The sequence below is a fragment of the Filicampus tigris genome, chromosome 21 (genome assembly GCF_054856515.1).
Source record: "Filicampus tigris isolate MCC_2025a chromosome 21, RoL_Ftig_1.0, whole genome shotgun sequence".
Taxonomy (NCBI): domain Eukaryota; kingdom Metazoa; phylum Chordata; class Actinopteri; order Syngnathiformes; family Syngnathidae; genus Filicampus; species Filicampus tigris.
In genome coordinates this window covers 7,288,719-7,311,303 of record NC_141237.1, presented here as the reverse complement: position 1 = coordinate 7,311,303, position 22,585 = coordinate 7,288,719, and the positions used below count along the sequence as shown (strand labels likewise).

General features: G+C 40.2%; 1 protein-coding gene across 2 annotated transcripts; it reads right to left on the bottom strand.

Annotated features, from left to right (window-relative positions):
- Nucleotides 1–4,203: 4,203 nt before the first annotated feature.
- Nucleotides 4,204–22,443, bottom strand: LOC147127426 (receptor activity-modifying protein 3-like). 2 transcript variants are annotated; one of them, XM_086021551.1, is made up of 5 exons: nt 22,336–22,443; nt 22,095–22,233; nt 12,464–12,493; nt 11,847–12,006; nt 4,204–5,950 (listed from the first exon to the last, which is right to left on the bottom strand). In XM_086021551.1, exons 2-5 carry the CDS (start codon nt 22,144–22,146, stop codon nt 5,695–5,697), a joined length of 498 nt encoding a protein of 165 aa, XP_085877677.1. In that variant the 5' UTR covers nt 22,147–22,233; nt 22,336–22,443; the 3' UTR covers nt 4,204–5,694. The 2 variants fall into 2 exon arrangements, with proteins under 2 accessions (XP_085877677.1, XP_085877678.1); XM_086021552.1 differs by lacking the exons at nt 22,095–22,233; nt 22,336–22,443 and adding an exon at nt 13,443–13,598 and having other exon boundaries at nt 5,518–5,950.
- Between the last annotated feature and the right edge of the window lie 142 nt (nt 22,444–22,585).

Sequence of the window (22,585 nt, the reverse complement as noted above, 5' to 3'; positions counted from 1 at the left end):
CTCGGGAAGCCAAATATTTTTTTGAATTGAAACGAAACATATTGAGAACCGCTGGATTAGAAGATGAATAACTTTCGAACTAACAGTACCTGAGGTGCTGCTTTAACAACAAGCTAGCGCAAGTGACCTCGTTCACCAGGCATCATAGCAGAAAATGAGGTTCAAGAGTGAGAAGGAGAGAATGATGAGGGTGTAGTAGCAGGGTGAGAGTGGGAAGTAAAGCGGGTGAAAGATTGGGAGGATGTCCTGTTTGGGTCATGTGCTTCGGAGCAATTTTACTGTGGGAAACTCTGTGTTTGTGTGAGGTCTGCTTTAGTGACTTGTGAGAACTGAACTTGTTTCAACGGTCCGCTGTTCATTCAGGACAGCTGTCAGTGGTTTTTTTGAGGGTGGGGGAGAATCAAAAGAGACCACCGAGGTAGTATGAATATTTGTTGCAACCAATTTGTGAAAGAAGGAAAATGTGTCAAAAAAATGAATAAAAAACACTGTAATTACAGACTGACTTTTGAGTTCATGTGAATTTGGTGAATTGGAATTTTCTGACTGACACAAGAAACCTTGCTTTTGTTTACATTTTGAATCCTGATCCCTTCCAATTTTGAATCAATCATCTTTTGGCCCATTCACAAAAATCCCACTTAATTGTATCATTTAGAGCAGATCTGGCAAAAGTAAAGTCCATGAGCCACATCTGACCTGCCCCACAAAAAAAATATTAAAATATCCTGGGTCAGGTTTTTGGTAGGTATTCATTTCTTTGACATTGTCTTTCTCTTTCTTAAGACACATTTTTTTATAGAGGATTTGCAATGGATCTCATTATGCCCATAAGCAGACAGATCACATGTTGAAGTCCTGCTCGCTTTTATCTTAGAAAGTTACAGCATAGATCACCATGTTGAACCATTGGAAAGTTATTACCCCAATAAATGAAAAGAATAAACCTCCATTTATAACTACTGGGGCTCTTGGGAGTACACATTTGGAATCCCCCATTAGTTGACATCCTCAGACAAATTGGTTTGCAATATCATGTATGCAGAAGGTCAATCCTATTATGACATTAATATAAAGACGTTAACGGCAAGGGAAACGCATCTTGAATGTTGTATAAATTCTTAGTATCTGTGTCAATTTGTACAGAAATTAATTTGAAGAATCTATTTCTGATGTTCATGCATTTGCACATGTCTGGGGACCCATTCTGAATGCTGCGGCTAGGGTTCTGACCAGAACATATTACTCCAGTCCTAAAGGCTTTATGCTGGCTCCCAGTCAGCTGCAGAATAGAATGCTAATTAAATATAAACCCACACTGAAAAAAATGATGGGTGAAGTTACTCAATTTTATTTATTTTTATTAAGTGGTTGCACAAAATAAAATCATCTGTATCCAGATGTATTTTTAAAGTAGGACCCCCCCCCCCACCCTTCATTTGATTAAAGTCTTTTAAGCATTTCAATAAAATAAATTTTCCTGTCATTAATTGTCAGATTTATAAATTTGTTTTGGTGAACTCAAATCCAGCCCAAACTTGACAAAGGCTGTGCACACTGGAAAGGGCATGGACGGCTCAAAAATGATCTTTCTCCTTTTATTGTTTCCAGGAGAACTTCTTTTAAGTTATAAACCTAAACAAATAAACGCAGTATTGAACATGCCATCACTCTGAAACAATTGAAATTAGAAATATTCCAAATTAGATTAAATGTCAGTCAAATATCAAAATCAAAATTTTGAATTATCAAATCGTAAACATCAGGATCATCATTAGCCACAACCTAGCATAGGATAAACCAAATAAACATCACAATCACAATATAAAGGAAGGGCTTTACCAGCAGTCTCTCCAGTGAACTTGCAGAGTTGGGTGTTTGTTCTGAGTCTTCACTGGTGCCCAGGTGCCTTAAATTGAAGTAATTGGTGAGCTGTGATTGGCTGAGGGTGGTTGTTCCAGGTTTGGCTCGACAACATTTTTTACAAAGCTACTTTTTATTCTTTACTTTGCTTTTAAATGCCATTAAATCTTTTTTCACGGGTGTGTTTAGTTGTTCTCAATGCGACGTTTGTTTAAGAATCCTTACGAAGATCTTTTTGTTTCTCTTTGTTTTGCCTTTGAATGTCTGTTTTTAAACGCTTCAAAAACGTCAAAAGGTTTTACTTTTTAGTTTAAAATGCCCTCCTTTAACCGGGATCCCGCTCTGCATTGTGGCCAAAGGTAGAATCCGAATTCCGTTTTTTGCGATGTGTGCTGCATTTGGATTGCATACTCACTTTTCCATGCCCACTCGAATTACCACAGATTTATGCACAGCCCGACTAAAGAAATGATCTGCATCATTCCATCGAGTTTCTTGGGGCGTCTAGTCTGGTTGCCACGATCATTGGTCAAGGTCGACACGGTAACGGAAGTCCCACTTGTTGCCATAATGCCAGAAACCTCCCACTTGTTACTAAGCTCTGCCACAAGTTGGTTCGTCATGACAAAGCAACTCTCCATGGAAGTTGAATGGCACCCTCATACTTCCTGCGCCGCTTTTGGTCAAAAAGCACTGGGTCAACCCACTTCCCTGTATTCTTCTGTCAACTCTGGGAAAAAGCTTTAATATCCTTCCTGCCGCCAAGTGGCTGGCTATGGAGGCCTTGTGGAGAACCATCCTTCAGGGAACCTGCGATGCTAGGCCCCGCCTCTCGTAAACTATGGTCCCTTCAGTATGCGTCTATAAACACTGTTGTTTTATGTCTCTGAAGAAACAAAATCTCTCTGGTTCTTTCCTGGAGTTCTGGTGGAATAAATACTGCCTGTTTGTTTAGATAGTAACTCACGAAACTGGTATTGTATTGTGCTCACTGAGTTTGTGGTTTCCGGTTTCGTCCTTTGGGCCCACTCATTCTGGATTAACGTGGGTGTCTACAACAAAATCAACATCATTGACCATCGGCCGCTGCCAGTGATGGCGACATTGTTTGACGCTGTATTTACAGAATACGATGATAAGATGTAATCGGCATGCCTTGGTTTTCTTCTTATTGTTTTAAAGGTTTACACGTAGCAAATGTGTTATCTATTCAGATGCCTGGACGTTTGGACAGGTCACTATTGTTGATTTCATTAAAGAATGATGTCTCTGCTCGAATACGTGCACAAGTGCTTGAATAAACACTCCCAGAGAACCAATGAGCCAATTCAAGACAATGTGTTTCCAAGATGAAATTCTCTGGAGGATAAAAAAATTCACCCACTCCCAAATCTAAGAGGTATTGTTGACGTCAAAGGACAATTAAGAGCAATAAAGCGAGGATTGTTATAGATTTGTAAGTGAAAATCAGGGGCGGCATTGTTTGTTGCCTTCCATTGCTATTATAAACTTTTGGAAATCATCCATAGCTAGCCACCAAAGAGCATTTACTGCTAATGCAACACGCAGATGTTGATATTTCAATCCCTGTAACTGGGGTATAATGTTTAAAGAACATTTAAGGAATGTGAACGGACTGCATGGTACTGTGACTAGATCCTCCAAAAATTAGAGTATGGCATCACCATAGATTCAGGTATTATTGCTGTATAAATAATTATAAGATGAGGCTATAGATGTATTTTTTTATTTTATTATTATTATTGCTGTTAGTGCTCACACATGTACAGTGCTCAGTGGTGACAAGTTGATAAAGGGAATACAATTGTTCATAATGAATACAATCTTTCATAATCTTTTTAAATTGAGTTTTCCCTTAGGGGTCATTTACACAACATTGTTGAACAGAAAACAGATTGAAATGGTGCTTTTTTGGGGGGGGGGCTGTTTGTTTGTAGGACAATGGCCTTTTTGGGGCCAGAAAACCTGAAGTGTGTCAAAATTGAAACCGATGAGCAATTTACAATGACAATGTATTCGAAATGTCACATTTCAAATCTTTGTAGCCCCTGTTGACCCTCCAGAATTTTATTTGATATTCTAAAATATATTTATAAATGACTTTCTCATCCCCCACTTTTGTGCCGGGAGAGAACAATTCCTGGAGCAGTGCCCGTATAAGTCTAAGGACAAGCAGTTGGCTGGCATGTGCGTGATTACTGGACCGCATTCATATTACAGCCTTTGAACAGTGATTGTTCTGTTGTCACACTTGTTACACTTGGAAAAAAAAAAACAATGATAAGGAAGACAAGATTAGAGAGGATGACAAGTATGACGTCTCAGTATATTAACAGTACTTTATTCATCCGTATCTGATAAGTTACACTGTTCCAAAACTGCCACAAGAGACTCAAAATGGTTGAATCCGAGTGTTGTCTCATGTTTGTTTGTCCTTTCCAGTGAGTCTATGACTGTCCCTTGAGTAACTCAGCAGTGTATGGAAACTTACAGAATCCCTTCAAGTCCAAGTTTGGGTTCCTTTTCATCCTTTCATGTGTCATGTTCAAAATGTTGTCCACTGGGAATCATATTTCCCATGAGTTAAAAGAGTTCCACCACCGGATACTTTGGCCTTCAGCTATGATACAGTGCTCTGACTGACAAGAATGTCCAAGGTCACTGGTCTTGGTCTGGCCAGTCGATTCATCCATCGAAATGTTCAACACCTAAAGAAGTTCTTTTTGTTTCACACTGCATATGTACAAATAACTCTAAGGCAAATACAATAAATAGCTTGACATTTTGGCAAATATACATGAACTCTTTCCAGAGTTAGATGAGCAACCAGTGCCTGAATGAACAGCAGCACGTAAAGCGAAAAACACAATCGTCATGATCGGAAGGTAGCAAACTCCATCTACCACTTTTGATCAAGCATGTTGTTGTTTGTACAAACAGTGGAATAGAATAGTTGGGGAAATGGTAATCATGAACGTCTTACACCAAACCTTTGGCATTCTTAAGACATACAGGGGGCTTGAGATAAGACCTTTTGTGGCATTAATGTTTGGGTGGGAGACTATTAACTCATTCGGTGCCAGACATTTTCAGACCCTCTTTTACCCGAACATTTGAAAAATAGTTAAAAATATATAAATAAAGTTCCTGGGATTGAACGGCTGGACTGTGAAAAGACAAATAAATATCTCACTGGCACTGAATGAGTTAAAGACAATGAATATGATGGTTTGGTATGTTTGGTATGGTATTCACACCATCAACCATCGTAGTGGGTTTAGTCACATCGATAGCTGGGTTTGGGCAAAGCTTGTATTTTACTGTTAATTGTGTTAATGAAAAGTCAGAGTTGGGCATTCTGCGTAACGTGTGTGTAACGGACCGGTCCGTCTATTCGCCTATGACGGACACCCATTTTGTAGGCGATAAACGAAAGACGGGAAAGTTAAAAAAATAAACGGACTAAGAATAATTTGGATCGAATGAATGAATTGAATTGCTTTCTCAACATTGCTGAACAGTTCCAAACTGTTTAGAACTCAAACTGGTTGATTTGGTCAATGACCAAATAAATTGCACAGAAGGGGGGAAATTAACTAGAGTTTCATGTAAACTGATTACAAGATGCTAGAGTGAAGGCACCCAAAAATGTTTTTAATGTTGCCTCAACATCTTTAGATGGTGGATTGCTGGAACATCAGCGGATGAAATGACCAAATAAATCAAACTCCCAAAACTATCAAACACTGCTTCATCGTGTACATTGACGTTCTGATCTCTTCCATCACGGTATAATGTCTCCCTGTCCTTCTAAGCCAGGTTGTCACTCCTCTTGCTGCACCACACCACCAAAGCAATCATAGCCAAGGTGAGGAAAACCGGAACTAGGATGAGGATAGTCAGCGTGTTGTCCGGCGGGTCCACCCATACCACCTGCTCCAAAGTGCAGTTGGAGAAAAAGTGCTTGTGTATGCGGATGATGTAGCTCTCCACCAGTGGATTGGGCCAGTAGCAGTGGACAATGAAGGATTTGGTCTCTGTGCACAGCGTAAAGACATGGTACTCACTGTGGAGAAAATGAGGCAGAAAATTAAAGGATCTATAGGAAAATCGTTCATCTAAAAGCAATCAGAGCAGGTCAAATATGGATCATTCCTTTTAATATCTTAGTTTCAGTCTAAAGGTTCAATAGTGCATTTTTCAAAGATTACATACTGAGAACAATGTTAAAGCGGAAGTCAACCCAAACCAATTTTTTTTAAGAATATGTTCTATGCAGGCCCACTAGTTGAAACATAGCATTCTGATTAATATTGCGTTTGTGTTATACGAGTCACGCAGCAAAATCCATTAAGGAATGTATCTATTAATTTGTATATTATGGAAGAGATGAGCACTTTCCCATTTATGAAGACTCAAATTACTTCAATGTGAAGCTTTGTGATACAAAACTAATGAAGTTGCGGTCAAGTTTTAGTTACTGGCATTGAGAGCGTCAGACTTTCAGCAAATAATCCATCAAAGTGACATGGAATGTATTGCCTTGTACTCCCTTTTTGGCCCAGCAATCCTATTTGTCGCAACAAGCAAGGAGAGGGATTCAGAGACTTCATGAAGGTTTAGAGCGGACCTCTGATAAATCCATTAAAACCACCCTAATTCCTCTGTCTTTACCCAAAAAAGACAATCCTTCAGGTGAATTTAGCAACACTTGAAGTGTCTCACTTTATACTCGGTGGCTCCACATGTGAAGAGTAAAAGATTTGAGAAATGTCACCACGAGGAAGTGGACTTACTGGAAGGCTTCTGGTTCATGATTAACTGATAAAACCAATCACTGTATAATGAATATGATACCACACTCTAGTTGAACAAATTAATTTATGGAATACCAAACACGTATTAATAACGATCGAATGCAATGCGTCTCTTATGACGCCATAAATGTTTCCATCCTGAAAGGCCAACATGGCCTGTAATATATGAGCCGTCACAGCCCATTGCCCGCCATGTCCGTCATGAATGTGTGCCCTCTGACGTCAAGATGTCACTATTGTTTTCAAGGCGCTTTGCTAAAGCGCCGCTAATCTAATAAACACTGCCGCCTGTAAGAGATGCATTTGGTGTGTGTCTGCCGGGTGTTGTACTGTATATAGATGTCCATATTGTAGATTCTGCAAGGTATTGACAAAGGAACCAGATGCCAGAGATAAGAGAAGTGTTTTGCTTCCTGTCCAATCTGAACTCAGGGGTTAATAAACAAGATGAGACGTGCCCTGTTTTAGTGAAAGCTGGTGTGTGGGAATAGGGGAAGGTTTTGGTCACTATAACGCTTTCATGATGATGTGACATAAGCGGGTGATTTTTTTGTCTTTAATGACAGTGCTTTTTTTCTTTGTGTGTGTGTGTGTGCTTCAACAAATGTTAACTGCTAAGTAGATTGTAAAAGGGCACATTTGAAAAATTGCGGATGACTATTTTGATGAGTGCATTGTGCGTTTGTGGTATGCTTCTGGCTGTGGGGGTATAAAATGGACTTGCTTGTTAAATGGTCATTTGTGATGTGTTTTTTTGTTCTTTTCCACAAGATTCTTTTATTTTTTTGAAAGAAGTTGTTATACAATCAAGCCACAAATTGCAAACTGCGCAATGTTACGTTGTATTATTTCTGCGCTCTTGATTTTGAAAATTGTCAATAACTGTTTAGGGGCTGTACGACAAATAATTAAAATGCATAATCCCATATTCTGTGACATTCTCATGTTTAATACTTAAAAATATAAATGCTTAGTCATGTATTTCATCTGCCAGGAGAGCTCCAAAGCACTTGACCTGGTTCATGTTTGGTTGTAACGCCTCAAATGCAGTGTGTCGAGAGACACCGGTAAGTCTGTGTACTAGCCCATTACAACGTAAAATATTCAGTTTGCCCTTTGGCATGCACTCCCACTCGCATCAAACATAAAACGTGGATTGCATTTAAAGCGGAACCGCTAAGGTTGAACAAAGTTCATTCTGGGATGCTGGTCGACCGCAAAAGTAGAAGAAAAAAATCCTCATAAGAACCACCTGTTTACATACATATTTTATTAAATGCATGTGTACATATATTTCACCCTCAATATTAACAAAGGACAAAAGGATAACAGAAAGGTGATTTTTGTACAGATTTCACTTTTCAACTGTTAGAACTGTCAAACACACCTAGCGATGGGTAGTCCAACATACAGTCCTTGAATCGGATTAACATTGCAAATGATAAGAAGTTCACTTTTGCTTTACCCTTTCATAGCAAATTAGGGTTTGGTTGTATTTGTGGCTGCTGGAAAGTGACGGAAGAATCGTAGCCGAGTGCCAGACATCTTTACATTATCTCAAGTACAGATAAGGCGGCGCCACAGCTCCTTAAAGTGGAAGTCAACCTAAACATATTTCTTTCAAGAATATGTTCTATGCAGGCCCACTAGTTGAAACAAGGAATTCTGATTGATATTGCGTTTGTGGAATATGAGTTAAAGCGGAAGTTAACCCAAACATATTTTTTTCAAGAATATGTTCTATGCAAGCCCACGAGTTGAAACAAGGCATTGTGATGAATATTGTGTGTGTGGAATAAGAGTTAATCCACCTGTTTTTAGCCATGTCCGGGGGCGGCCATTTTGTCACTTTTGTCGACTGGAAATGACATCACAACTGCTCAGGGCTCAGGTAACGACCGATCAGCCGTGATTGGTTGTTACCTGAGTGACTGTGATGTCATTTTGGCAAAATGGCCGCCCTCTGAGATGGACAAAAAAAGGTGGATTTTACTGCTTAATTCGTATTCCACAAAGGCAATATTAATCAGAATGCCAGAATGACATCACAACTGCTCAGGGCTCAGGTAACGACCAATCACAGCTCACCTGTTTTCTGAAGCTGAGCCATGATTGGTCATTACCTGAGTTCTGGGTAGTTGTGATGTCATTTTCAGTCAACAAAAGTGACAAAATGGCCGCCCCCTGAGATGGCTAAAAACGGGTGGATTAACTCTTATTCCACAAGCGCAATATTTATCAGAATGCCTTGTTTCAATTAGTGGGCTTGCATGGAACATCTTCTTGAAAAAAATATATTTGGGTTGACTCCCCCTTTAAGACTTCCTGCTCATGAAATGCGAAGCCTCTCCGTGCAGCAAATCAATTCAAAAGTCACGAGGAGGTAAATGATTGATTCCCCTAAATGCAGGCAGAAATTTGGAGACTCTCAGTAGTCCATCCGACTCACGTTATACAACACGATAAAAACCTCCGAACATCATCTGAGTTGTTTGTGCAGCAGCTGCGCCACGGGGAAGCGCGACGCATTTGTCAAACAGAAGAAGCTCTGCAGGGGTCACTGCTTGTTTAAACATGAGGTGCTTTGCACTCACCGCCCGATCCCCTCTCGCCACCCCGGTTCCCTTGTTCGAGACAATCTGTGTATATTTGCTTTTCTCTCAAGAACCCGCTCAGATTCTCGTGCGTGAGCTCATGTGTATTTCCGCTAAATTACAATTCGGACTAGGTCTCTGCATGGGTCGCCGCTCTTATGACTCGGCATGGCTTCCGCTCTCTAAATTGCAAACAAACACATGTGTCATTTCCCAAAGCAAAAGCATCATTGTTTTAAACTAAAGTGATGCAACAGCGTGCTTCCTGTGTCAAGCCTGCTAGAAATTAAAAGGAGAAAGTCAGAGGAGACTTTAAAATAATACAGACTCGGACCAAGTTCAGAACTTGAACTCTCCCACGATAGCCGGGGTCGATTTGAGTCTTGTTCTCGACAAATCCCCAAATGACAAGCTTGTATAACATATTAATATGATATATCGATATAGCCTCTGCTTTCTTAACACATATTCCCCAAAAAACATGATTGATATTCACTTCATTTCAGATCGTATTGCTCCACAGGGAAAACATATTTTATTTTTAATATACACTGAAATTTTACACTGAGATGTTTTGGTTTTTTTTTACTTCAGGAAGGCAGCTGAAGCCTTTCTGACAAAACAGCACTTTGAAATTGTAAACTGTGCCTTCATCAGATCAAATGGATTACGATGATGTACTTTATTTTGGAGTCAGCCAGTCACGGAAATATGTCCAGTTGGTTCAAAATACTGCCGCTCACTTAGCTGGAACACATAAGAGGGAGCACGTAACTTCTATTCTGGCCTTCTTCCACTTTCGGCCTGTGCACTTCAGAGTTCATTTTAAGATCCTGCTATTTGTTTTCACATCTTGAAATGGTGTCGCCCCACCAAGCGGAATCTCAGAGCGCATACTGCTTTTCTATCGCCGGTCCCAAAACTGCACAATGATCTCCATGTGCGCACTCGACACGTCCCTTCGCTGTTTAAAAATTATGTTCAATTGTCTAAATGTTTATGTTTCAGCTACGGTTGTTATTAAAGTGAAGCTCTATAAATAAGATGGAGTTGAGTTGAGATATATACACAGAACATTTACAGCTCTAAAAGGATCGCCCTGCACTTTTGATGTTCCCTCTGGATTTTGTGTCCGTACGGTGTCTTCATATGAGTGGATTTATTTCATTTTAATGTGTCTTTAATTTTACTGTGGATAACTACCCTTTATAACAATGGTGGGCGCTTAGGGCTAGCAAGATGTTCTCTGCTAGCCCTTGAAGAAGCATGGACATACTTTGTATTGCTCTTGCCTGCATTTCTTCCAATATGTGTGTTTTTTCGATTTTTTTTTTTTTTTTTTTGTGGTGTGTGTGGTGACCAATGTAACATGGTTTCTATGATTACGACCTGATAGTGTCACAGCCTGCCACGGCTTTAAACTTCACCGGTTCTTAAAATCTGACTTAAAACAGTGCATTTACATTTAATGAAGGTTTAATGATGGTGACAGTTTCATCCTGGAATAAATTATTATTATTGTTTTACTCTTAGGATTTTTATTTTTATACAAACAACTTTCAAGTCCACCAGTGTCACAAATTGATTGACTTACATGACACATTCAAAGTATAAATACATGTTCTTGTGTAAATTATCTTTGAAATGCAGTTGTCAGAGCTTATGTGCTCCTCGTCATATTTTCAGATGTTTCCGAGCGTGCCTCAAGTCAAACATCTGTCTTTGTGGAGCCCACTCTGCCCGACCAAGTACTGGAGGCTAATTTTAGCACTCAAGCAGAGGTGGCATGTGAACTATTGGTCATCATCCTCCCGGATTTACACCATCATATTCACCTTTTGATCAAAGGGTAATTAGAGAGGATCGATTTGAATTAAAAGTCAACTCGTGCTCCTCCCTCTCAGTCTGGAGTCAACTGGCATGCGAGTTTAAAGATTAAAGGGAGAAATTAGGTGAAATGTTAGATATCGACAGATTGTTGAGGCGGAGGTGCTTCTGAAGAGTTCAACTAGAAGGAGAGCAAAATTAATTCTAGTATAAATATTTACGGTGTATATGTGCGTGTGCACGTTTTACTTATGCGTTATCTGTCAACTACAATTAATAATGATGTCTGCTTAAAAATGTGTCTAGTCGTTTAATGTCCAATGACAAATCAAACTAGCTCTGGTGATGCTTTTAAATGAGGTCTTGCGATAGTCGATCTGTTCTAAAGCATTACAAATCGAAATTTATGTTTTGTTTTTCACATCGGAACTATGTTGAGTTCAGCCAACAACTAACAGATTTTATCTTAGCAAGGCTGGCGTTTGGGGTTTGTGAAAAGGTCATTTTCATTTTCAAAATCTGCCTCCAAGCTGTGTACTTCACATGCTCAGGTCATTTTTTTATTTGCTGTTATTCAAACAAATAATAAAGACATTAAATGTGTCGCCCCACTTAACAGTTCAAATCAACAATTCTCTTTGACTGAAATGATCTTAAATGTCTGGGAAATGATACACTTGAAAAATGTTCTGTAAAGTGAACATATGTAAAGTGCACGTCGTACCTGATAAAGTGAGTGAGGTTACACCAATACTGAGGGTCTATGTGAGCCATGTCACGTTTGAAGTCTTCACCACAGACCTCCACTTCCCACTCCAAGCGCGACTCGTTGCAGGCTCGCCTCGGCCTGGCAGAAGTGGGTTCGATGTTGAAACTCTCAGTAGCTGGGGGAAGTAAAAGGGGGAGCAAAGAATGAATACACTACACTGTTTGGTTAAAGAGGAAGTCAACACAAACCGATTTTTTTCAAGAATATGTTCTATGCAAGCCCACTAGTTGAAACAAGGCATTTTGATAAATATTGCGTTTGTGGAATAAGAGTTAGTCCACCCGTTTTTAGCCATCTCTAGGGGCGGCCATTTTGTTACTTCTGTAGACTGAAAATGACATCGCAACGACCAATGTTAATGATGTAATTTTCAGTCGACAGAAATGACAAAATGGCCGCCCCCTGAGATGGCTAAAAAGGGGTGCATTTTTCTCCTTAACTCATATCCCACAAGAAATATTAATCAGAATTCCTCGTTTCAACTAGTGAGCCTGCTGGGAACATAATCTTGAAAAAAAATATGTTTGGTTTGATTTCTTCTTTTAATCCAAGGCCGCTCCAACTTTGCTTACCTGAAAAGCCCCCCACCATCCCGGCATTGACTGCAAATAAGCAAACAAAAAAAAAAATCATTGTAGGCTTCTGATGAAACGACATGGTTCCAAAACATGAATTTAATTGGAAATAAGCCACAAACAGCTTATTTCTTTTTCTGACATGCACATCTGTCTCCCTGACCTTTTAGCCTTCCATGGTTTCATCCCCTCAGCCCTTGCATCATTCTGATCACACTGCATGCATCACAGCTACCGCTGCTGAATCACTGTTTATGTCTAACTTTGCAAAGCCAACAAAAAAAAACATGACACCGCCATTAATTTGTGTATTTTAATTGCGTTCCGATGTTTTGGCAACCTAACCCAACCCTAACCCTAATGCAGACATGCTTACCACTAGTGCAACATGAATATTGTTGCAATAAAATGTTTCATTTTGCTGAGAACGAATTTGGTGTTTTAGTCTTAGTGGAACATCATAATATTTAAATAAAAAAATGTAAAAAACACATCATCTAACTCAAAAACATGTGCATTACTTCTTGTGTACGTATGACGTCCGACTAAATTCCCATGAGAGCAGTCTCGTGCGCTCCACGTGGAGGCGTTTCCCTGAAAGATGCCAAGCATTCCTGCTTGCTGAATTCAGACAGCGATTGAGTCACACTCATACCGCCGAGTCTCTCCTTCATTGGATCACACCCAAGCGTGATTTGGGCAAAAAAGCTGGGGAGATTTGAGCAAAGGGAACCGTTTAGGCAGTAGAGGAATAATCAAACAGTTCTGAATGACAAAAGTCAAAAGAACGCATTTACATCCATTTTAGGTGCTGCACTACCAAAGCAGAGGATGCGTATAAAAGACACCCCAAGGGGTAAACACTGGATGAAACTAATCTGCTAAATTTAGACTTCCCCTTCCCTGTTTGAGGATTCAAAGGGCGCATGGAGGTCCAGTCACTCGTTGATGACACGTTTCGCTTTATGCTACTTACTAGGGTCACTAATTGACTGCCGCACACCAAGCTTCAGTCCAGTCCAGAGTTTAGAGAACTTCTAGAAATCATTTTGAAGAGATAGTCAATGTCTTTAATATCCAGGTTAAGGCCTGTGCACCAGCTCATCAAGTTTTTGTTTCCACCTGGTCCCGTGAGTCTACCAATCAGCTCCTTCAGCCACTCGTCTTGTCCAGGTGTTCCTCGTTGTCTCGTCACTTTGCTTGTATTTAGCTGCCTGGTTTCATTCCGTCCGTGTTGGTTCATTGTGTTGGTTGCTTTTGTTTTGTTGTCATGCCCTCTTGAGTTTGATCTTGTTTGTTTGTTGCTTTGGATATGTTGTTTACTACTGATTATTATGCCACAGCCTCATAATGTGTCAGTTTTCTTATTGAGCTAGATTATGAATGAAAAAAAGTACAAGTGATTTATGTAGGACAGCATTTGTGATTATGAATCTGCACTACCTGCGAAATGATTTGTGAACAAAGCAGACAGTTGTGAGCAGCATTAAAGCGTTTGTGAGGAATTTGTTTCACCCGGTGGATCATGCCAGGTTGGGATTTATTTCAAACAGCCAAATTGTAGCAGAGTGCCAAAGGAGAGAATTTCACTAAGCAGCAGTAAATGATTTTACAACTGGAAAATGAACAGTGAAACTCACTGTAGGTGTGTGAAATACAAATGAGGCAATATTACACTCTAAAAACAGTTGGGTTAAAAATAACACAATTTGGGGTCAAAATTGGACCAATCCACAAATTGAGTCAATTTGACCTACCTTCTTGTGTTGTTTTGTTCAAAACAGCCCAGTTTTTGGGGTTGTTTTGAACAAAACGACCCATTTTTGGGTGGTTGTCCGCAAAGACAATCCAGAAAGTCACATTCCAAGTACAGTCACAGTCAATGTGAATCCAGAATCACACTTATGGCCACTTAAGGTGTGTTAGAGGAAGCAGGTGGATATCGTTTAATTTTAAAAAAATTCATTGTAAACGACCTTGAAAAAATGATTGAAAAGTTTGATACATTTTTTTCTATGTGTTCAATCATTCTGCCATTTTTTTTTTTTAGAGTTTGGTTTGCTGGACATGCAACATTAGATCAGTAACAGCGGAAGAAAAGAGAGACCGACATGTCGGAATGGAGGCCAAAATGAGAACCACTTATAAATAGTATATTCAGTGATTCAAATATGAAACTGCATTCATAAATGCATCCACGAAAAAAAGATGACTCCTGAAAGGAAGCGGGCAACACAACAAGCAGCCACTTCATCCTTTCATGTGAAGGGTTTACAATGCTAATAGGCTTCAATTTCCAGCATCCTTGAAGCCCATTTAACAGCCAGTCCGTGCATAACTACCTTGACACAGCCACTATTAAAACAATATTCTAAAAAAAGTCAAGCTGGACTATCAGAAATAACATCAATAACAGCGATTTCTTCACTCAAAGATGAATATGACCATCCAACATTTGTTTGCCAAGAAAGAGGAAATGAGGAAATGGAGGATGAATTAATGTGCTAATTGTCTCCGGAGGTAATCGAAACCCAGCCAAAGAGGTGCGGCTTGCTCATCAGTGTAATCGTCAGCATCATTAGGTACAACTGACTTGCATCACCTAGGAAGATACTGTACGTAATCACTAAACGGCGTTCTTTGCACTTTTAAAATAACAGAGTTTGCATTTTTTCTTCATTCCCAAGTACTTCCCTGAGTGTCCTGTAAAGATCCAAATATTGTATTAGTTTAAACACAGGGAAAGCAAAAATGCAAAATAAATCCTAAACAGGATATTAAATAGTCTGAATGTGTATTTATGCCCGAGGACGCATTGTCTCCCGTGTTTCTATCCTAATCAGTTAATTGGCATAGGAAAAGACTGACGCTCACCAGACTTCCTGAACAACAAAAATCACGCATGATCACAAATATTCAGACCAACAGATTATGTTGCTTTAGTAGCACTCATTAATTTTACAAGCAGAGACAATTACGGCACAAGAGTGTAAACACAACCCAATTACGATAAGAGTAATAAGGGTGTTTGCAAAATTTACAAGCAGTTATGGCGTTGTCGTAGGTGGAATCGTAATCAGTCTAAGAGGTACAAAATAATTAATCCCAATTTAACCATTTTGCGCAATCCAAAAGTAAAAAAAAAAAAAAAAATGCATCCATGCAGGCACTGGTAGAACATGCAAGCTTCTTACAGGAAGGCCACAAAAGATAAACCTCAAACCCAAACCACGTAGCTTTGAGGCAGACATGCTAACCACTCGGTCACAAATGCTGCCAGGAAGAGTGTCTTCCTTCCTGATTTGCGATTCCTTCTCTTGAGTCTAGGGGGGGACTCACAGATGCTCAAACAAAAGCTGCAGGTCATCTGCTTGAGGTCAGTGAGGCAGATCGCTGATGGCCGCTGGTGTTTAAAAGAATTCCCTGCGCGGCAGCAGATGTCAGGAAAAGGCCCGTTTAGAGTTGAGTGTATTTCAAAACATGAGCTTTGCAGGTCCTACGCGCTATAAATCAACATTCTATATGTGATTTCTGTGAAATGAGTTATAAATCATCTTAGCTTTCAGAAGACGCTCCGATGTCCTGTGGACGTCTTATTTAAATCGTACCAGCAGTTTTGGAATAGCAACTGCGATTTGAATGTTAATCCAAATTTTGTGTACAGGCACTTAGGACGAGGAACATCCCATCAATTCTTAAGCCCCCTCTGTGGCGCTCAGCACCTCATCATTATTCAATTTTTGGAGAAAAAAAAAAGCCATTCATCTCGATTTAGATCCTTCAAAAGCTTAGTGAAAACTCTAGTTTTTTGGCATTCGTTTAACCATGCTGTTGACGATAGATAAGAAATAGCCCGTACAATAATGACAAAGTGAATTTCCTGTACGAAGAGACTGTGAATTCCCAGTTGCTTAGTGTTTGCGTGGATAATCAAGTGGAACAAACAGCATTACAGGGGACGTGATTCCAACCGTCATCGGAATCCCCAAACACCTCGACACAACTATATCAAAAACATTACAAGCCCAAAATAGAACAAAGCGTCTTACTTCCATCACCTCATTGATAAAGCGGAAAAACAAAAAAACAAGCTGGAACAGAATACTCTCACTTCATGACGGACAATAACGAGCCATATTCCACTAAACGTTCCCGATAGTAGTCACATTTTCATGGCAGTGTGAATCAAAAGAGCAGATGTTCAAAATTAAATATGACATTAAACATTAATTGCCTTCCTGCCGGAGCAACCGACATAAAGCATTTTGCCCGGGTACTTATTCAAAGACACAACATCACTTAATCGTGAGGGACATTGTCCCCCCCACGTTGTCTGTTTGTTAAAACAGAAAGTCAAGCTGACACCGCCTGACAGTGACTGCAAAGCCAAAACACAGCAGTGGAATGAGATGCACTCTCACTACGTTTATGAAAGAGTGTTCCACTCTGACAGTTTAGACATTTTTTTCTGAGATTGAGCCCAGTAATCCCTTAAAAAAAATCTGAGGCCGTGAGCTTCTCTTTGCACTCATGCTTGGCACCGACATGGTGTGGCCAAAGCGATACTTTTATTATATAATGTGACATTTTAAAGCATTGTGAAATGTGATGGATCTCACTTTTATTTATTAGTTGTTCCCGAAATATAGACTGAACGGAGAGCGGAAGGTGATCTAATGAGAGAAAGGAAGAGGTCATTCTTTTGTGTTAAGGCGAGCCCCTGCGCCGTGAAGCCAATTAGCTCTTGCGCTCCAAACGAGAAGCAAGTGGCGGTGAAATTCACATTCTGCGACACACTTTTGGACTTTGTCGCGGCAGAACAATGCACTACTGCAGGATAATGATGAGGAAAAACAGCACACATTATGATTAAAAAGGCTATTTTATGCGCCAAGAGAGAGGATGGGTGATTTGAGTCAAAGTGGTAATAACGAATCTTAGCCTTTTGTTAAGGGCCCAAATAAGAAAGGCATATTTTGAAGGAATAAGAATTGGGATTCTTTGTCATTAGACGAGTCAATGCTCTTTTAAAGGAAGTGTCGGCCTATACGCTTCTATCACAAAAGTCATCCAGTGTGTAAGTTGGCCTTTGGCTGCAAACTATCCCCTTTTCAGAACCTCTTTATCCAGATATAAATAGACATCCACTGGCATCCTCCCATTCGGCTCTTTTGCACGGTGGCGCCGTTTCTTGAACACGAAGGCCAATATTTTGGTCAATACGGACAGAGTGGAACCAGGCTACCTTTTTGGCCGCGCTTGGTAAGTGACGGTGGTGTCAGCGAGCCCTCGGTGTCAGACTTTGAAACCAACAGAAACGGCATGAAACTTTTACTGCCTATTGAAAGATTAATCATGCTCTTAAAAGTTGCTCTTATTGCTGTATAAGAATGCTCGAGCAGTGTCATACTCATGAGTGTTGTTGTGTAGCGGTACTAATGTAACCATAATGACATATGTTCATGAATTTGAATATTCTCTATTAGTCACATAAAAGGGAACTAGACTTACTATTACATGCGGTTTGCAACAAGAGACCCTCTGTTTTTGTGGGGATTTAATAGGAAACAGAACAAGCAAATGCTGTTAAAAAAATACACAAACTGTGTACGCTTATGCTATCCCACACAGTGTCAAGCCACAAAACCCTCCACAAACATGGCAATCGTGCCAGGAAAAGATCACATCTGTAACTATATTGTGTTCCAGACACATGAAGTTGGAAGTTGAGATCATGATGGCTGCTTATTTGACCAACGGGTGACAGGTCCAGGATCAAGACAAAGGGACTGAGAATTGCACCTTGAGGCACACCTTGGGGAAGGGTGTCGGGTATTGACTGAGTTTAAGTGATATTTGCCTTATTTCGAATCAGAATAAGATTCAAACTCCAAAACTGAGAACTGTGAAGCAGGTGTGCTATAATATTACCGTGTTGCACTGCAAATGTCACACATTAGGAAGTGGGTGCCAACTGCCACACACTACAAGCTTTGTCAGTGCATCCGACATTTGCTAGCTTGATAAGTGGATCCGACCAATGTGCAGTTTGTCAATGCTGAATATTGACCAACATTGTCTGCTTTTGTCAGGCAGGCAGGAAGGACTGATAGACATCACAGTCTAGCGACTGAGCACGTAATGACGGAAATGTTTCTAACAGATTTAACAGATCCGCATCAGATAGTGAAGTAATTCGAATTTATGACACACTTCTGACGTCTTGAGGTGAGTTCCACTTTAATCATCGCACCTTTACAACGTTTCCGGAAAGTCTCTGAAGACATAATGTTGCCAAATCCACGCTTGGCAGAGGTAACGTACGAATCACAGGGGGAAGCCCGTTTAAAATAAGAGGCGGACCGGCCTATAGACGGGTACTATTTTTTTTTACCCCGGAAAAAAGGCGAATGACGGACGACTGATTAATAACAGACCCTCCGTTTTTAGTGCCCAGCTCTGTTTAGTACACAGAGTTCAATTATAGTCATACTTACAAAACATGGTTTGAATGTAAATCTTTTCAGTTTTATCAGCTACGCGTATTTATACTGTAAATCTGAAATGAAATGTTGATCCACAAGTACTGTGTATAGTCCAACGTGTACACCCGCCCCCTGCACTAAGTCAGCCACAATAGGCTACGGCTCACCCACGATGTTAATAAGGAAAAGCAGCATAGAAAATTGATGGATATAAAAGTACTGTAACACTGTTCAACCAGCACGTCAGATAAAAAGGAAAATGTACACAATGTTTCTTACTCATGTCAATTGCACAGAGGAGGCCCAAGGCATGTTCCCTGACAATGAGGGAAGAGCTGTTTATTGGCTCAAGCAGATGCCTTGCACTCAGTGGGACTCCTTCTTCTCCTTCTTCTCCTTCCATAATACAGATGGAGACCTTACGCACATGTAAACTGAAGGCCTCAGCGTGAAAGTAACAGATCACGGTGACTCAGTGGCTTGTTTCTCTTGAACAAACTGCTCTCGAGCTTTCTTCCTCCCAACAGGGATGCTTGATGGGAAAATCTTGTCCGGACCAGAGTCACTATGGGGAAATCCCTGCTGCATGTAGAGTATTTACTAAGAACTGATGCAGCTCTATTAATCTCTCCTCCAAGTTTTTTTTTTTTTTTTGCAATTTAACAGAACCAGAGAGGAAAAATACAAAGAAAAATGGCAATGCAAGCATTCTGTCTGAGCAATTGCCGTAAGGGCCGCAGCTGTCACATGGCTGTGATCCATGAAGGGGAGGTCCCAAGTGAAAGCCAAACACAGACCACATCCTCAAGTCTCCAATGGGTTTTTCAAACGGCAAAAAGTCTTACTCAACTTTGTTTGAGCTCGTCCTCCCACAACGTGACGCAATCTGACAGAAATGACAGAGCCGAACCAAAATGCTTGAAATTGGAATTCTGCAACTCGTGTAAATGTCAAGTGTGGACACCGTGTAATGTCGATCAGTGTCGGGTAATGTGGCGCCAAGGCTGATACTTTGCAGGACGGCGACACAATCGGCTCCTGATAGTCAGTCACACCATGTTGGTGAGTGAATCCCCTCCCCTCCTCTTTATCACCATCAACCACTTTTGCTGTCCTGATAGCACCACTGAAACTGCATCCTTTGGCCACAGTACTCTCTCTCTCTGCCTAACTTGCTTTTGCATTTCCAATTGCATTACAGTCCAGTCTTCCCCCACTAGTCCATAGACTAGTTGAAATAAAGCATTCTGGCATATATTGCGTTTGTGGAATAAGAGTTAATCCACCCGTTTTAGCCATCTCTGGGGGCGGCCATTTTGTCACTTCTGTCGACTGAAAATGACAACTCAACGGGCAATCACGGATGACCTGTTTTCTAAAGCTGAGCCGTGATACCTAAGCCCTGAGACATTGTGATGTCGTTTTCAGTCGACAGAACTGACAAAATGGCCGCCCCCTGAGATGGCTAAAAGCGGGTGGATTTTGCTTCTTAACTCATATTGCACTAATGCAATATTAATTAGAACGCCTTGTCTCAACTAGTGGGCCGGCACAGAGCATATTCTGGAAAAAAATATGTTTGGGTTGACTCCCTCTTTAAATATAGTTCATTGGCGCCAAGATGGTGGCAATGCACTACTTTTCTCTAAATGGTGCACCTCACATCATTCAACAAAATGGCGACAAAGCAATACTATTTTGGCCTTGGACTGGCACAAAAACCTTAACAGAAACAGAGGATAGGTTCATTTTATTTTTTTTTAATCCGCAACCAGATGAATTTGCAAATGCCAAGCCACAGTTCAGCCGGGGTTCATTGTACTTTACTTCAGATGAAATGTAGATCAACACAGTTGCTCATATTCTAATCCCATGGTTAAACCAAAGAAAAATTGCATGTACTTGAAAGAAAAATGAAAAACAAGAAAATGTCTCCAAAAAGCATCACTGAATTACATATTAAAATAAAAAAAACATGTCTAAATTGGCTTAATTCGGTAAATATAACTATACATTATGATAATATTCTCCTCATCAACACAGGGCACTATAGTGCTAGATGCGGACCACCCAAGAATCTTTTCACTCACCAACGTATTCAAACTTTGGACATAAACTCATGAGTCGCAACATTTCCGCCACATGAAACATATTTTCATACATCATTGAATCCTTTAAGGACCAGCTAATGAGCCAGATCCAGAAGGTCCCATTGGCCTTGATATAGGTCAGCTCTGTCCACTGGGGCGTGCTATGGTATAACCCCCCCACCCCCCACCCCCTTTGACGCTTGTCATGGAGGGCTTGTTCATGATATCTTTGATGCTTCCTTCGCGCAGCCTGACTCATTATGCCCATGTTCAACCCAAGTCATAAAGCTAACATCAACACATGCTATGGATAGCTTTATGGCACCACCATAGCAATTTGGGCCCTATTGGGCTGTAACCAGCAGTTTCTGTTGAGTCATTCTAAACTACTTAATGTCAATATTTGACATAAAAATGTATGTAAATTAACATATAAATGATTAAAAACAATTTTCTGTTCAATAATTGCAACATAAGGAGATCACTTGGCTTATGTGGTATAAGGAACACTTGCATAATCTAAAGAGCTCCAATTCAATGTTGCGCTAACAAAAATAGTACATTTTGGCGCTGAACTGCACTACTAAGATGTTTCTCGTAATTTGGTTCACTTATGTAGTCATATGAGAGGTACACAATTATATACAGTTCTCAGTTCAGTTGTCTAAATATCGTTTATTTTTTATAACGAATAATGTATCTGTGTTCATATCTATGCCAGTGACATGTAGTGACAAGCTCAACAATTAAATGTTCTTCTACTTCATGGCAGAAAAAGAAGAATCAACCTGTTTTATCAACTACCCATGAATGTCTCTCACTTTCTGAAAGGTGAACCTTCATGCAAGTTAGTCTTTTTTTTCTGCCATGACAAGCAGACACACTTATTAAATAGTGTCGTTGTAATGCATGATTAAATTGTGCAAGTGCACCTAATGTTGTGTGGTCTGTTAATGTTTATACGTAGGAAAATATTGTATCAAATTATTTAAAACTATGTCGGCTAGTTTGTATTTTCTCGTTTTGAAATAAGGAAAAAACAAGTGCACTCACCCAAAATCCCAACAACAAAAAGTTTCAGCACTGCAAACTCATTTGTATCCATCCCGCTGTGTGGATCCAGTTGGACTCTGAATGAAAGCTCAGCTTCAGCTCGGTAAAAATGTACATTTGAAACGGACCATTATCATCCCTAAAAGACAAAATCAAATTCCGTCATGCTGCGAGTTGACTCGAGACAACCAGAAAAGTATTCGAATGGGAATCCAAGAAAGCGAGCCGCACACATACGCACCAAAAAAACAAACAAAGATTCCTGTGCGTGATCCCCGTGTGCCCTGGTGATGATAATCGAGACTTGTCTGTGGCGAGGAGTCAGAGCTCAGCACCAGTCCTGCATCCCGGTGAGGGGGAGGAGGAGGAAGAGGAGGAGCAGTGCAATTGAACTACTTTTCTATGATTCGTTCCTTTTTGTAAGCGTCTCAAGAACTACTATTCAATATGTTTTATGGTATGCAATATCAGACGATTGATATTAAATACTA

Bases quoted from the DNA above. Each gene is read 5' to 3' on its own strand.
- LOC147127426 (XM_086021551.1), bottom strand. From the start codon at position 22,146: ATGGATACAAATGAGTTTGCAGTGCTGAAACTTTTTGTTGTTGGGATT. The intron at 12,007-12,463 runs GTAAGCAAAGTT...TACTTCCCCCAG, and splicing joins GATGGTGGGGGGCTTTTCAG to CTACTGAGAGTTTCAACATC. The intron at 5,951-11,846 runs GTACGACGTGCA...TTTTCTCCACAG, and splicing joins AACCTCACTCACTTTATCAG to TGAGTACCATGTCTTTACGC.